Below are 16,015 nucleotides of genomic sequence, written 5' to 3' on the forward strand. Positions count from 1 at the left end.
GAGAGGCGCCGGCGTCCTTACCCTCTTGCTCGCCTGCGTTTCTGGGGCTGCTGGTCCTCGGCCTCCTGTTCCTCCCACGTCGTGCTTTGCGAACACTGCGGCCTCCCCGCCTTGAGGGGCAGCGGCCCCGAGGCCCCCCCCTCTGCGCCCGCCTGGCCGTCGCGACTTGGTCCTGCCCTGCGAGATGGGGGGGGGGGCCCGCGTTTGGGGCCCCAGTCTCTTCCTCCTTCCCCTCCGCGCACTCGCTCTTCCGGGCTCACCGGGACACCTGCGCCCCAGGGCCCCTCCGCGTGCCCCACTCTCTAACCCTTTCTGGTTCTCTGCACCCCGGCCCTTGCGCCCTTGCCCACCTCCCTGCCCTTCTCTGGGCGCCCCCTTCCGCCTGACTCGAAGGATCCAGGGGCCCGTGGGCAGGGGGCACGCGTGGTGGCTGCGCCTGTCCCCGGCCTGGGACTCCGGGTGGAGGGGTCGCTCACACCCTCGCTGTGGGTCACGCCGCCTCCTGGGGTTGAGGCCCCCGTGCGGCTCTGCCGGCAGGACGTCAGGGCGTGTTCAGCCGAGTTCCGGGACAGGGCGCTGGGGGTGGCGGCGATGTTCTCAGGAATGACGTGGTTCCTTAGCGTCTCATTTTCTCACTTATCACGGTCAGTTGACGCCACCACCGTGATGACTGCACCAGGTGCAGACCCCCGGGCGCCGTGCGAGGTACCCCGTGTGCTTTAAGCCCACTTTGCAGATGATAAACTGAGGCGTGGGATAAGGTCACCACCGGTAAGGTACTGAGCGGGACTTGAACCTGGAGCCCACCCTGGACCCGTGTCCAGCACGCATCCTCTACATTCGGTGCCCACCTGGTTCCTCTTGCCACCTGAGCCTCAGACTCTGCCCCCATGCTCTGGAGGGCCCTTGATTCCTCTAACTGAAATGGCTTGTTTTGTTATTATACCATAGGGGTAAAATATTTATTGATGCAAATTGAACGTAAAGCCATCAGCCTTTCCTGGGCAAGCACTTGGCAGTGTTTTGCTGCAAAGGGCTGTGCCCTTGAGGCAGCAGGGCTCACAGTGGCCTGGCTGGCCTCCGCACAGCTAAGGACAGGCCACCTGTGGTGCTAGGTCAGGCTGCAGGCACGTGTGGGGCCAGCTGACTGTCCACTGGCACCTGCCCAGGGTGGGTGGGTCCTGGGGTCTGGCAGTGAGCTGGTCTGCAGCCCAGGACAGGGCCAGCCTCCCGGAGGGATGGACGCTCCCCGGGCATACAGACTTGACACGTGGTGTCTGTGCAAGCTGACCCACTGTGGGCCCACGAGCCTGGACCCTGAGCCACAGAGCCTGAGGCCTGGTGGGACCTGCTGGCTCGCCCTCAGGGCCACATGGTGCCAGCCGGGATGATGGCTCTGTGCTCTCTTGTCCCCATCACCCAGCAGGAGCCAGTAGGGAAACTGAGTCACAGGAAAAGGCCTTCCTCTGTCAGGGAGGCCGAGTGACAGGTGAGACTGTTTACTGGGTATGGGATACTGGGTGGATTTATGAATCTCGCTCTCTGAGCCTGAGTTTTTCCTTCTGTAAATTGGGGAATAGCCCTTATCTTCTGGGGAGGTGGAGGTGTTGGATTAAGGGAGTTAGATGACACACATTCAGCTCTGGGTGTTTATCTTTGTGATTAAACTGCACCCGAACCCTGCCCACCAATTCCTACAACCACCAGGGATGGGTGCCCCTCGAGTCTCGGTAGGAAGCAGCTGGCTGCCCCAGGGGCTCCCTGATGGGGGGCGCTAGGCAGACTGAGTGAACTACGGGCATGGTGATGTGCCTCTGGTCGGTTCCGTACCCAGGCCTGACGGCCACAGGGAGGGCAGGTACCCGAGTCCTGAGAGAGAGCAGGGGCCGGAGGGGCACCCAGCGGGAGCCCTGGTGGAGGAGCCTGGGGGGAAGGCGGGCAGTTGAGTGGGGGTGGGGCAGGAGTAACCGGCCACCAGCCATCCACGGGCCAGATGGCAGGGCTGCCACCACGTGACTACAGGAGTGTGTGCCTATCTGGGGCGCCAGATCCGCTGACGGTGGCTGGTGGTGCCGCCAGGTCAGCGCTGGTGTACTGATGCACTGATGTGGACCAGGCCAACCCTGGGGATATGGGTCACGGCCTCCCGGGCACTCCAGGACTCAGAGGGGACAGAGGGTGGTGGAGACTTGCAGGAGGGTCTGGGTGAGTGTTTGGAGGAAGTGAGGGGTCCCAGCCCTGGTGACCAGTGGTCAGTGGGTTTCCTTGGCAGTCCAGTGTGGCCTGGTCAGCTTCTCCCGTGCCCGGGGCCTGAGGATCAGCAGGTGGTCGGGCGCACAGCACAGGGAGCTGCCAGATTCAGAGTGTGTGACTTGAGGCTTTTCTCTGGTTTCTCTGCGATGCTCTTGGATTTCGGTGTTGCAGTGGGGAGTCCAAGGCTTTACTGGAAAACTGGTCCAAGCGAGGCCCAGGGCCTGGGCTGGCCTCTTAGGCACCCAGCCCTCACCCCTGAGCTCCCTGCACTCTGTCCAGCTGAAGAGCCCACCTGGGGGGTCCAGCGAGATCCGCAAGGCTCTCTTCTGCTGAGTGTCAGGGTGGTGGGGGTCCCGTGGGGTAGTCCGTCTCGGGAACCAGCGTTCGGAGCCCAGGTCGTGTCCTGGGACAGCTGCTGGGGGGCTGCTGGCGGGGCAGCGCGCTGGGAGTCTGCGCACCCGGGGCTGCACTCCATCGCTGAGCTTGCGAGGCGGGAGGGAGGGGGCTGGTCCTTTCTGACCTGGCCGTGCTGCCTGTCCTGCCATCTGTGCCGCCCACCTGTCCCACCATCTGCCTTCTCTTCTCGTTCCCTTCCTGGAGCTTGGCTGCGACTGCGCTGCTGCCCTGCAGTGACAAGGCATCCTTCTAAGGTCCTTCCGCTGCAGTGTTCACTTCCTATTTGGGAAGCAAGAGGCGTGAGAGGGATCCCGCCCTGGTCGCTCTTACCTCCTCCTCTCTCCCACGTGGGCTCCTGAGTATCCTTAGAGTGAGACCTGGGCTGGCTGCCAGCTCTGCCGTGTCCACTGATGTGAGCTTGGCCATTAGTCTTCTTCATCTGGGTCAATATTGGGCCACCTCACAGAGGCGTCTGGGTGGTACCTGCCGAGGCACAACCAGTGCTCTGCACCGGGCTGGGGACACTCATGGTTCATGCCACGTTCTGCCACAGCCCAGCTGGCCAGCCTTACAAAGGCTGGGTCCCTCCAGCATTGTCACATGCCTGGCTCAGATGGGCTCCTGAGGGCAGAGCCTGAGCTCACACCCACCTGCATCCTGTATCCCACATCTACATTCACATCTGCATCCCGCATCCCCATCCTGCATCGCAGAACAGGTGTTTGAATGAATGGATAATTTCATCAGCTTTACAAAATTAGTTCTGAATTAGTCAACTTTTGCACTTTGGACTGATTCAGTACTGCTGTGTTTTTGGGTGTTTGAGGCTTCTTTGGGGCTGCTTGTTCACTACTCTTCTAACCTCCTAAACTAAATGCTACCTTCATTAGTTTTATTTTTGTCTTGTAACAGTGAAAACTGTCATTGCTATGAATTTATTTTGAGAAAATATTGACATCGTGTGCCAAAAAAGACATTACTACTGGGCTCTATTTTATTCTCTTATAGTTTTTATTTCAAAATAGGGTGAGAACTTCTTCGTATTTATATCAATTGGTTCTCTTTGCTGTGGACATTTTACTTAGGGACATTTAAAAGTCTAATTTAGGGGCTTCCCTGGTGGTCCAGTGGTTAAGACTCTGCGCTCCCAGTGCAGGGGGCCCGGGTTTGATCCCTGGTCAGGGAACTAGATCCCACATGCTGCAACTAAGAGCCCGCACGCCGCAACAAAGATCCTGCATGCCGCAACTAAGACCTGGTGCTGCCAAATAAATAAATAACTATAAAATAAATAAATAAAAATCTAATTTATAATTTGATTTTAAATGTTGTTGAATGAGGCTGACTGATTCAAACCAAAGAGAAAGAGTTCCTGTTCCTAATCTTTACCTTCCTCCAGTCGGCAGGCCTTCGAGCTGGCCTGAGGGTGACCCTGCCCTGCTGGACCCATTTAGTTGTGAGTGATCAGCCGGCTGGAGACTGCTGTGTTTGCTTCATTCTCTGCATACTTAGAAATGGAAATGTAGCACCAAAATTTTCTTTTGGATTCTGTTAATCAGCACAGATTGAGTTTTGTAAGTTGTGTTCATTCATTTCCTGGACTTCTGCCTGGAGGTTTTGTCTCCCTAGCGTCTGGGGTTTCCGGGTGAATGTGACTGCCACAATCAGTGAGGTTCTCCTGCTGCTCCTCGGCACCCCCGGGAGACACAGGGGACTTTTGATTCTTCTTTGGAAATGCCAGTCCTGAGGGGGCTGGAAAGCTGTCTCGGAGTATCACTAAAATTTAAAAATCACACAGGTCTTTTGTGTCTCAACAAAATAAAGATAATTGTTAGGTTTAAATTTTTTTTTTCTGAATTCTCTAGTTTCTGCTGTGTGTGTGTGTGTGTGTGTGTGCTCAGCTCTCTTTTTGCTAATGGTCAACACATTCGTAGGTCTGCTCTAAAGGTCTTTGATTTACTGAAAGCAAAGCAAGGTGAGCCCAAAGGCTTTGTCTCTGTGCATCGATTCCAAGGTGGCAGATTCCACCACGCCCACCCCGTGCCCTCCACAGGGAGAGCGGGAGGCTGTTCGTGGTCATGGAGACGTTTAGCCCACGCAAGGCTTGCGGTGGTTGGCTGGGGTCCTCCAGTACTGGGTGCTGTTGTTTTCTTCCCTGGCCTCTCCCCGGGCAGGCAGGCCCTTTCCAGTTCTCCACAAGCCCCACTGCTCCCTTTTGTCTTCTCCCCATGTAGGTGTCTGCCAGGCCCTGAAGGCACGAGATTGAACCCTGGTTGGGGGGTCAGAGGGCAAGAGTGTCTCTCCCTCCTCCCAGCTTCTGAAACTAAGAGGAGGCTCCACGGTGGGAAATGGGTCCAAATGGGCCTTAATGGAGGGATGTGGGTCGGGGTGGGGGGAGCTTGACTCCAGGGTGGCAGGGACAGTGCGTGAGGGCACCATTCAGGGAGTCAGCCGGCTCCCCACCTCCCAGACCCTCTCCTTCCGTCTTTCCTTCCAGTAAGCACAACAGGAAAGGGGCAAAAATGTACTGCCAGCCCCTGACCCCAACCTGGTTCCTGTCTCATCACAGAGGGGTCACTGGTGGCCCTCCTGGGCGTGAGTCAGCTGAGCCCATGGAGGGGGCCAGGGTCTGGACCTGCCCCATTCCTGGCCGTGTCCCCAGCCCTGCATCCTTGGCAGTGGTCGCTCAGGTGCCTTTGCTGGGTTGGTGCATGGATCAGTGAACCCCTGCCACTCTCCGGTGTAAAGTCCCAGGGAGGTCTCCCATTGGCCCTGCCTGGGTCACATGCCCGCCTCCTGGGCCAATCACTGAAGCCCCCTCCCCCCTGCCCGAGGTTGGCTCAGCCTCCCTGAGGGGCTTCCTCACCACCCCAGGGGTTTGGGCCAGCCTCGCGAGTGACCCAGAGTCAGGCACTGATGAATGACCAAGACCCCTGAGCGGAGGAAGAACCACCCTGGGACGGGCCACGTAGCGGGAGGGGGCGGAACACAGGCTCCATCGAGCAGTGAGCTGAGAGAAATTACGAAAATAAGTTACCTTATGTTCAACAAAATGTAGAGCGTAAGGACAGCCATGTGCTGATTCTTAGGTAGAAGGAGGAGGGAACCGAGGGTTGATTGGGTGTCTTTCCTTCTCTTCTGTATCTCGCTGTCCCATCATGAAGGGCACCTTTTATAAAAACATGTTTGAGGGCTTTGCCACCCTTCCCGTGGGCTTGTCCTAATCCTGGAGACTCAGCTCCTAGGGGACAGCCCTTGGCACCTCGGCTGGAGGGAGCACAGCGCGGAGGCCTGGGGTGGGCGTGAGCGTGTGGACAGGACAGCACGTGGCCGGTGGGGCTGGAGCTGGGGACAGACCGGGGCGGTCAGGTGGCCGGCAGGACGGGCGGAGGCGCACGGAGCTGGGCCTTCGCTCCAAGGGTGGGGTTACGCCTGAAGACCCAGAATCAGGAGAACGCCCCGTGCCTTTCGTGGGAGGTGAGCCCCTGAGAGAAGCGTTTCCCGCCACAAAGCCCCGCCCCTCCTGGCGTCGTGGAAACTGGGCTGAGCGCTGGGAGGAGGCTGGGGAGCGGGCCGCGCCCTCCCTTCAGCGGCCGCCTTCATCACTTCAGTTTAGTTTAGGACTAAAACTCCCTTCTGAGCGTTGATTCCACCGTCCCGCGCCCCGGCCCCGCCCCAGCCCTCGTCTGGGGTCGTTCTCCCCGCCCTCGGGGCATCAGGGGAGCCGGCGGGGCCAAGGCCACGCCCCCCCGGGGCGGCGCTCACGCCCTCTCTCCCCGCAGCGGTCGGACCCGCAGCTGCTGGCGCAGTTCTACCACGCGGACGAGGAGCTGAGCCAGGTGGCCGCCGAGCTGGACAGTCTGGACGGGCGGAAGGACCCCCAGCGCTGCACGCTGCTCGTCAGCCAGTTCCGCTCCTGCCAGGTGAGCGGCGGGACGGAGGGGAAGGAGGGCGCGGGCCCGGGGAGCCGTCTCAGGGAGGGAAACCGGACCGGAGTGGGGCGGGGGGGACATCCCGGGGACAACAGCAGGTTGGAAGGGGCGGGTTCGACACTCTCCAAGAGGAACGTGGGAGGACGAGGAGCCGGCACGGGGAAGGGGACGACGGCCCGCGGGGCCGCCGCAGAGCTGGCAGGGTGGCGACCTCCTGCTGTAGGGTTCAGCTGGTCCTGGACACCATGCTGGGAATTCCTCTGGGTTCCCCGAACACGCGGGAGGCTTCACCAGCACGAGAGCACGTGGATGAAGCAAGTTTTGTCAAGTGACCGGCAGGGTCGTTCACCAAGTTCTGGAACCTTCTCGGTGTATTCAGCCCGCCAGTCTGAGCCTCTCCACCGGGGAGGTGAGGGCTGTGCGTCCTAGATCACAGGGCGGGTCCGGGGAAGCAAATGTCCCGTCGTGTGTTTCAAGCATCAAGGGTTCTTACAGAATCCTTGAGGGGGCGGGAGGAGCACACCCCATCCCGTTCCCATCTCTCAGGAGGGTCCGGGGACCAAGGGGACAGGAGGGTCTCCTGACTGGCTGGTCTGTCGATGCCCTGCTTCCCCACCGGAGGATGTCCTTCCTGTGCCCTCAGCTCGCCCACCGCTGGCAGCGAGGAGGCCTCTCTCTGCCCCTCCCCCCACCGCCGGGTGGGGCTCCCTGCAGGGGACTGTGTTTACTCCAAAGGCCACTCATGCCCGCTCACTGGCTATTGTAACTGCATGTTACACAGAGTGACCGAGTTGGGTGAAACTCGGCTTGTGCCTTGCAAGGCCTCGGCAGGGAAAATCAGAGAGGGAGGACGGCCCTTGGACTGGATGTGGGTGAGGCCGCTTTAAAAAGGTCGAGAAACAAGTCATAAAAATCAGCTAAAGTAGTTCACTCTCACATAGCGACACAAGCATCTTTCATTTCTCACTCCTCTCTGAAGACCCCTGTGTCGGGGTCCCCAAAGCCACCCTGGGCTTCCAGCAGGAGGACACACAGGGCTCACATACTCAGGGCTCTGATCCATCACAGTGAAAGGCTGTGAAGCAGAACCACCGAAGGGAGAGGGCCCGGGGGCGAGGTCCAGAGGAAACAGGCGCCAGCTTCCAGAACCCCGTCCTGTGGAGTCACGCGGGCCGCGTTCCACCCCCAGCGACACGCTGTCCCCAGGGAAGCTCGTCAGAGACTCAGAACCGGGGCTCTCACTGGGGGCCCGCAGGCTCCGCAGGCCCCTCTGCCGGGCACACACCGAACTGCAGCCCCGGGGAGGGGGGAAGGGTGCCAGCACAGACACAGCAAGGGAGGCCCAGGGAGCCCCCCATCCCGACACCCCAGCTCCCGGACGCCAGCCCCGCACGCAGGCCTCGCAGAGGGCGGCAGCCAGGCCCGCTGGGAGGACCCCCTCTCCCCACAGACGCGTGGCTGAAAGTTAGGGCTGAGGCCTCCTGGGTGCTGGCTCTGTACTCAGCTGCCCGCCCCAGGGAAACGCGCCAAAGTGAGCCTCCCCGTGTGTACCGTAACTTCATGAAGGCTTGTCACTGTCACATTCGTTTCGCTGGCCAGTTACTGGGGCTCCTTGTTTTGTCAGGGGCTCCCACTACAGTGAATTTCTACAAAGCTCAGCTATTTAGGTTGGAAAGTCACTTTCATTTCTAACATCTTTCTTGAAACAGGCTTTTTTTTTGGCTGTGCCGCTCGGCTTGTGGGATCTCAGGTCCCCAACCAGGGATTGAATCAGGGTCATGGCAGTGAAAGCCCGGAATCCTAACCACTAGGCCACCAGGGAACTCCCCGAAGCAGGCATTTTGCCATTTCTAATCTTCATTGACCTTCACGATGCTGCCAGTTCGTTCATTCATTCATTCATTCATTCATTCGACAGCGCTCACTTGCAGAGGTGCCCCTGGGCAGAGGGTGGATGATGTCATAGGAGGGAGCCAGGCAGGCGCAGGGGAGGTGGGCATTTGGCAGGCCATTGCGGTCAGGAAGGGGCTTTGACAAAGGCCGAGAGCACGGGGTGATGTGTGTGATCACAGCACGAGAACCGAGATAACGTGCAGGTCTGATGGAGGCGGCTGGCTGCGGCCCACTCTGCCAGGTCACTTGCTGGCCTTGATTTTAGAGCACGGTTGCCCTGGGGAGGTCACCCAACTCCAGATGTAGCTGGTCCCCCATCCCCCGAAGTTCCCAGCACCTGTGAGTCAGTTCCAGAGGATGTGGACGCCCCTGCCAAGTACCCAGAGGTCATGAATTTCTCGGCCGTGGGTAGTGGCTCAGCCCCCTGTGGGGGGCACCTCAGGCCTCCCAGGTCCTGTCAGACCAGGTGGACCCTCAGCTGAGCAGGGGGCATCTGTGCAGAGCACGCATGGCAACGCCAGCCTGGCCCGGCTCTGCTTTCCGGGGGCCCCTGCGGGTCCTCACGTTGGTCTCAGGGCTGCTCAGGTCATACCTTCTGGCTGGGGTCAGCTGGACAGGCTGGTGCCATGCTGGGTGTGGTGTTTTGAACCTTCTGACCCGAAATGGGGTCTTCTAGCTAAGTCTCCAGCCTGACCAGGCACGCAGCAGAGGCCCAGTGAACCACAGCTGCTGCTTCTCCCATGTGGCACTGTGGAGGGTGAGGCAGGTGCATTGCGGTTCAGTCTCGCTGGGCTGACTCTCATCCCAATTAGAAGGAATCTAAGTAATGCGCTTTTGCATAAACTAAACTTTCTTCAGGAAAATTGTGGACTAGGGCACACATGAGTATGCAGGTGGTTTCTGATGACTTTTGCACGGGTTTTCGTTTTCCTTCTTGCTTCAGAAAATCGTAAAGGATTTAAGAAATCATGCTGATGGCGCCGTAGGATGAAATGAATTCTGGGTTGTTATGCACTGAACTGTGTCCCCCCCGCCCCAAATTCATGCGTTGAAGCCCTAACTCTTAGCGCCTCAGGTGTGACTGCATTTGGAGATGGAGCCTTTAAAGTGCTGATTAAGGTTAAAATGAGGTCACTGGGGTGGGCCCTGATCCAATCTGAGTGGTGTCCTTACAAGAAGAGGCAGTTAGGACACAGACAGGCACAGAGGGACGACCAGGTGAGGACACTAAATCCCTCATCAGACGATGATTTGCGAACATTTTCTCCCAGTCTGTGGATTATCTTGTCATTCTCCTAGCAGTTTTTTGAAGAGCCTAAGTTTCAAATTTTGATGAAGCCCAATTTACCTATTTGTTTCTTATATAGATCATGCTTTTGGTGTCATATCTAAGAAATCTTGGTTTAACCCAAGGTCATCAAATTTTCTCATTTTCTTTCAGAAAGAAAGAAAGGTTTTATATTTATTTATTTGGCTGCGTTGGGTCTTCGTTGCTGTGCGAGGGCTTTCTCTAGTTGCAGCGAGCGGGGGCTACTCTTCGTTGTGGTGCGTGGGCTTCTCACTGTGGTGGCTTCTCTTGTTGCAGAGCACGGGCTCTAGGTGCACGGGCTTCAGTAGTTGTGAGGTTTTATATTTAGGTCTCTCATCCATATTGACCTAACTTTAGTATATGGTGTGAGCTTTCAACCAACATTCATATTTTTTTTGCAAATGAATTTTCAATTGTTCCAGCATCATTTGTTGAAAGACCATCCTTTCTCACTGAAAAGACTGTCCTTTTTGTACTAAATTGTTCTTCCACCTTTGTTGAAAATCAGTTGTCCATATCTGTGTGGGTCTATTTCTGGCTTCTGTAGTCTGTTCTGCTGATCTGTCTTAAGGCCAGTATCACACCGTCTTAATTATGGTAGGTTTAAAGTTAAGTTGTAAAATCAGAGGGCGTCAGATCTCCAACTTTGTTCTTCTATTTCAAAGTTGTTGTGGCTGTTCTAGGTTCTTTGCATTTCCATATGAAACTTAAAAACAGCTTGTAGATGTCTACAAAAAAGCCTGAGTTTTTGATTGGGATCGCATTTAATCTATAGATCAATTTTGGGAAAAGCATTGAGTTTTTCACCATTCAGTGTGATGTTAGCTATCGTAGGGTTTTCATAGATGCTCTTTTTCAGGCTGAGGAAGTTGCCTTCTATTCATAGCTTGCTGAGAGTTTTATCAGGAATGGATGGATGTTGGATTTTTTTCAAATGCTCTCTCTGTTTCTGTTGAGGTTATCCTGTGTTTTTCTTTCCTCTTAGTTTGTTGATATGGTAAATTACATTTCGATTTCATTAACTATTTTTATTACTGTCCGCCCCATCACCCACAGCAACAGCAGCAGTAACAGCAGCTGATCCGGGAGGGACAGATGGGATAAGCCCCTGTAAGGTTCCTACTGTATGTGTGAGGTGGTATCGAACTCTTTGAAAGCAGTCTTATGTCTTTATGTCATACATGTTCGTCTTACATGTGTTTAGACTCACACTATATTGTCAGTGTCTTTGTTTAAACAGTCAAATTTTTTGTATAGAAAATTAAACAATAATAAAGGATCTTGCATTTTTCCCGTGCAGTCGCCCTTTCTGGTCTCTCTGTTCCTTCGTGAAGATCTCAGTTTCCATCTGGTGTCTTTTCCCTTTTGCATGAAAGACTTTCTTTAGCATTTTTTGTAGTGCGAGTCTGCTGGTCATGAATTCTTATCTTGCCATCAATTTTGAAAGCTATTTTTGCTGGGTTTAGAATCCTAAGTTGTTAATCATTTCCCCCTCAGTACTTGAAAGATGTTCTTCCACTCTTCTCACTTGCATTGTTTCCAGTGAGAACTCTAATGTCATCTTACCTTTGTTCCTTGTATGTAAATTTTTTTCTCTTGCTACTTGTGAGATTTTCTCTTTTTATTAGTTTTCCTCAATTTGATTATGCTGTGACTTTGTATCGCTTTCTTTGTGTTTCCTGTGCTTAGGGTTCATTGAACTTCTTGGATCTGTGAGTTTATAGTTGTCATTAAATTTGGGGAAAAAATTAGTCACTATTCCTTCACATATTTTTTTCTGTTTCAGTTCTCCTCCTTTTGGGTCTTGAATTTTATGTATTTTGACATGTTGAGGTTGTCCTAGAATTCACTGATGGTCTCTTCTATTATTATTATTGGTATTTTCTCTCTGATAAATTTGGAAAGTTTCAATTGCTATGTCTCCAAGTTTATTGTTCTTTTTTTCTGACCTGTCTAATCTGAGGTTAATCCCATCCAGTGTATTTTTGTTTTCACCTCAGATACTGTAAGTTTTGTCTCTGGATCAGTTTGAGACCTTTTTGTTTCTTCATTGATTCTACGTAACTTTCTGAACACACGAAAGTCAGTTATGACAGCTGCCTTCATCTCCTGTTCTATCACCTCTGTCAGGTCTGGGTTGGTTTCGATGGGTTGCTTTTTCTTTTCATCATGTGTCATATCTTCTTAATTCTTTGCAAGCCTGGTAATTTTTAAAAATTTATTTATTTATTTATTTTTGGCTGAGTTGGGTCTTTGTTGCTGCACACGGGCTTTCTCTAGTTGCAGCGAGCGGGGACTACTCTTCGTTAAGGTGCGCAGGCTTCTCATTGTGGTGGCTTCTCTTTGTTGCGGAGCATGGGCTCTAGGAGTGCGGGCTTCAGTAGTTGCAGCGTGCAGGCTTCAGTCGTTGTGGCTTGCGGGCTCTAGAGCGCAGGCTCAGTAGTTGTGGTGCATGGGCTTAGTTGCTCTGTGGCATATGGGATCTTCCTGGACCAGGGCTCGAACCCGTGTCCCCTGCATTGGCAGGCGGATTCTTAACCACGTGCCACCAGGGAAGCCCAAGCCTGGTAATTTTTTAATTGGATGCCTGACCTTGGGAATTTTACCTTGCTGAGAGCTGAGTATTTTTGTTTTTCCATAAACTTTTTTGAGCTTTGTTCTGTGATATAGTTTGGTTACTTAGAAATGGTTTGATCCTTTTGCATCCTGTTTCTTTAAGATGTTAGGCAGGATCAGAGCTGTGTTTAGTCTGGGGCTAAGAATAGTCTGCTACTGAGCCGAGACACTTTCGGGTATCTACCCAATGCCCTGTGAACCGTGAACTTCTCTACTCTTCGGCCCTGTGCCCAGCTGAATACTCAGGGGCCTCCCCAAAGGCTGTTTCCCTGGGCAGCTCACTTACGTCTGCTACTCTGTCCTCTGGATTCTGGCTGCCTTGGTCTCCCCGGGCTCTCAGCCCTATCTCTTCAACTAGGGAGTTTGCTGGGTCCCACGTGGGTACCCTCTGTCTGTGCCATGACCTGAAAATTCCCTGCAGGCAGTGAGCTGGGCAGTCATAGCTCCCGCCTCATTTGTTTCTCTTCTCTCTGGGATCACTTATTGCCTGACGTCCAGTGTCTGGAGAACCGCTGTCTCATTTGCTTCCATGACTGTTGTTTGAAGAGGTAAATTTCACGCATGTTGCTCCACCTTGGCTGGAATCGGACGCCCCAGTAAACGTCCGTTGAGGGACACTGTGTGTTCAGCACTGCTCTGTCACTGGGGACCCATCAGTGCAGGAAAAAAGACCTCACCCTCAGGCAGCTGCCGTCCTGGGGCTGGGCAGGGTGGGATCACTGCCACTCAAAGGCCACACAACTTTGGGTAAGCCCTGCCACCTTGTTGGGCTGAGATCCCTGGCTCTCAATACCAGCTGACGTTTCCTGAGCACTTGCTGTTATTTTTGCCATTATTTGTTCATTACTTTGTTGAATCGTGAGAAAGAGACCTGCCCACCCAGAAAACCTTTTAAATAGAGCTGACAGTAGGACCACTTGATGTTGGTTGGATTTATTTTTATGTTTTGTGTGATTTCCTTATGGTGCCGAATTTCCTTCAGAGTTCAGTGCGTCAGTTGTTTGCATTAGAAAGTCATGCTTCCCGCGCACATCTACTGCCTAAGAAAAATGAAACTCAAGCCTCAGAGGGTGGAGAGGAGGACTGTTGAGATACAGAATTGCTGAGGGTGAGGGTGTGCTGTCTTTTTCTGGAAAGCAATTTGGTGGAATGTAATTAGGGCCTATAAATGCACTTCACACTCTTGACTTTGTAATGCCACTTCTAGGGATGAGTGGATTCTGAGGGACTAACCCAGAATTCTGTGTCAGGCACCACAGTGGTGATTGCATTATTCACGGTAAATTAGAAATGACGTAAGTGTCCAGTAGAAGAGGAAGCAGGGAGTTAAAAGGATGGTCCATGTGCTGGAATCCTACGTGGCTCCCTGTCACAAGTTGGATTTGTGGAAAGTGATAATAACACGTCCCAACAGTAAATGACAGCAGCAGAGTACAAAACTATGTCCACAGATGATCCCAACCGTGCTGATGGGAAGCAGCCCACAGGGACAAGACCCGGAAGGAAGCGTGCCACCTGCAGTCACACTGTCCCAAGGACATTCCCTGCCCCTCCACTTTCCCATGTTTCCAGTGTCTCTGGGATGAATGGGTATTAATCTTACCTTTAACAAATTAAAGAAACAAACTAAACTTTCAACGTTCTTGCAATTCTACTGAATGGATGGTAGACGTTTCAAGAACAGGACAATTTTGAGAAAAGAACGGGATGTGATTTAAGATGCAGTAAAACAGATTTGAGAAGACCAGTCTTACATGTGGTCTCCTACTGATGTCTGTCCCGACAGCAGGTCTTGCCTGACTATGTCACGATCATGCCCAGGATGACACAGACTTACACTGTTAATCAGAGAAGCACAGCAAGTGGGCGGTGAAAATCCACTTTTTGTGTGTCTGTCCACCTAGCAATTCCATCTCTCCAGCTCTCTCCTAAGAAATGTGTGTACAGGAGTTCAGCGAGATGCTCGGGGCGGCCATCGTGGCTGAGGCTGCAGGGGCCCAGGTGCGGGTCAGCAGGGAAAGGTACAGCGGTCACAAAGGGCGATGCACCGGGAACTTGGTGACTGACGTGGGAAGCGCCCTCAGCCCTCATGGCGGGTGCTCCAGACACCTGGACGTGGGGAAGGGTGTGCTCTTCACTCTGGATACTTCTGGAAAGTTTGAGCTCCTTGTAGCAGTTGCAGAGCAGGCCCACGTGTGCTACCACATCACCTGGTCATCCTAAGCTGCACTGGGCTTGCTTCTCCGACTTCCAAGCAGTCCTGCCAGCCGCCAGCTGGAGCTGCGTCTTAGCGCACTTCCTGTTTCTGTTTCAGGACAACGTGTTAAACATCATTAACCAGATCATGGATGTGTGCATCCCCCAGGAGCGCGCCCCGCGGGATTTCTGTGTCAAGTTCCCCGAGGAGATCCGGCACGACAACCTGGCCGGCCAGCTCTGGTTTGGCGCCGAGGTAGTGGGTGGCCGCCGGGGTCCAGGGTCACGATGCTGGGCGTTGCCCAGCTGCTCCTCTACGATGCTCACCCGTGTGCAGCTACAGGTGCAGGGCCCGGCGTCTCCTCCTCCAGGGGTTACAGATGGTGCTGAGCCTGTAGGGTCGCGGGGAGGCGAGAACATGCTCCCTGGAAACTATGCACAAGCAGATACAGACACGAGGCCTCACATGTGATTTCTATGAGGTTCTCAGGCCCCCAGACACGTAGGGCCTAAAAGCGGTTCTTTATGACAGTAATGCTGGTATTCGGAAGAGCACTGCCCGCCCGCACCCACAGGACTGTTTCTTCTTGCGGGGCGGAGTCGCTGCGCCCTGGTCCACACTCCAGCCGCCACTCACATAGCCCCTCCGGTCTTGGTCTTCACCTCCCGAGGAGGAGCCTGAGGCACGGGAGGGAGGTGCCCGCCCGGGGAGGCAGGACCAGCCTCACCCCAGCCAGGGGTGACCCGTGGGACACCCAGACGACCCCTTGGCCTTGCTCTCGGACCCTAGGGACGTGCGCTGCCCTGTCCTCCCCGCCTCAGCTCTGCAGGACTCCTGGAATGCCCCCCTCCCCCACGCTGCCGGGCTCTCGTGCCCACCTGCTCCCCCGCCTCAGCCCATTCCACCCGGTCCTCTGAGCCGCACCTGGTTGGGGCGTCCCTGCTGGGGCCCTGGGTAGGCCGTCTCTCCCCCCAGCCTCAGTGCTCAGCTCTGCAAAGCGGGTCCCAGGGGCAGGGGCAGCTGTGCAAGCCATGAGGTGATGCAGGGAGCCTTTATGGACACAAGGCGTCTGCTTCCTAGAACGCCTGGAGATGTTGCGGCGCCGCGGTCAGCCCCGGTGCGGTGGACCTGGAGTACGGCTGGAACCTGGCGTCTGTGGGCCGGGTGGGGAGGGGACAGGGGTCACATGGCCCGGAGGCCCCTGCATGGAGCCCCGAAACCCGAGGGCGTTTGTTGTCACCGCCATGATGGCTCTGCATCTGAGAGAAACCAGGAGGGAGCAGGCGCCCCAGAGCGGAGGGGGGAGGGGGGCAGGAATATGAGGGAGGGGCTCCTGGAAGGGAGGCCCGGGAGGCGTCTCCGGGATGAGGCGCCCCAGCCCCGCCGTTCTTCTGCCCTCCGGTCCCACCTCTGTCTGTA

At 54.9% G+C, this 16,015-nt stretch overlaps 1 protein-coding gene across 9 annotated transcripts in view; it reads left to right on the plus strand.

Moving 5' to 3' along the window:
- Positions 1-16,015, plus strand: part of ZFYVE28 (zinc finger FYVE-type containing 28) — a 114,481-nt gene that overhangs the window by 48,443 nt on the left and 50,023 nt on the right. For 8 of the 9 annotated variants that reach the window (XR_014264433.1, XR_014264434.1, XM_082464336.1 and 5 more), the window contains exons 2-3: positions 6,432-6,572; positions 14,714-14,851. Coding sequence is in view for 7 of the 9 variants with exons in the window: in XM_082464336.1 (XP_082320462.1) it covers positions 6,432-6,572; positions 14,714-14,851 (279 nt within the window). In the remaining 2 variants the exon portion in view is untranslated. Of the gene's footprint in view, positions 1-6,431; positions 6,573-14,713; positions 14,852-14,881; positions 14,939-16,015 lie in introns of those variants that run through there. The other variant, XM_082464335.1, reaches the window with a different exon arrangement.

This window comes from Balaenoptera physalus (assembly GCF_965194825.1).
Source record: "Balaenoptera physalus genome assembly, chromosome: 5".
In the NCBI taxonomy this organism is placed as follows: Eukaryota; Metazoa; Chordata; class Mammalia; order Artiodactyla; family Balaenopteridae; genus Balaenoptera; species Balaenoptera physalus.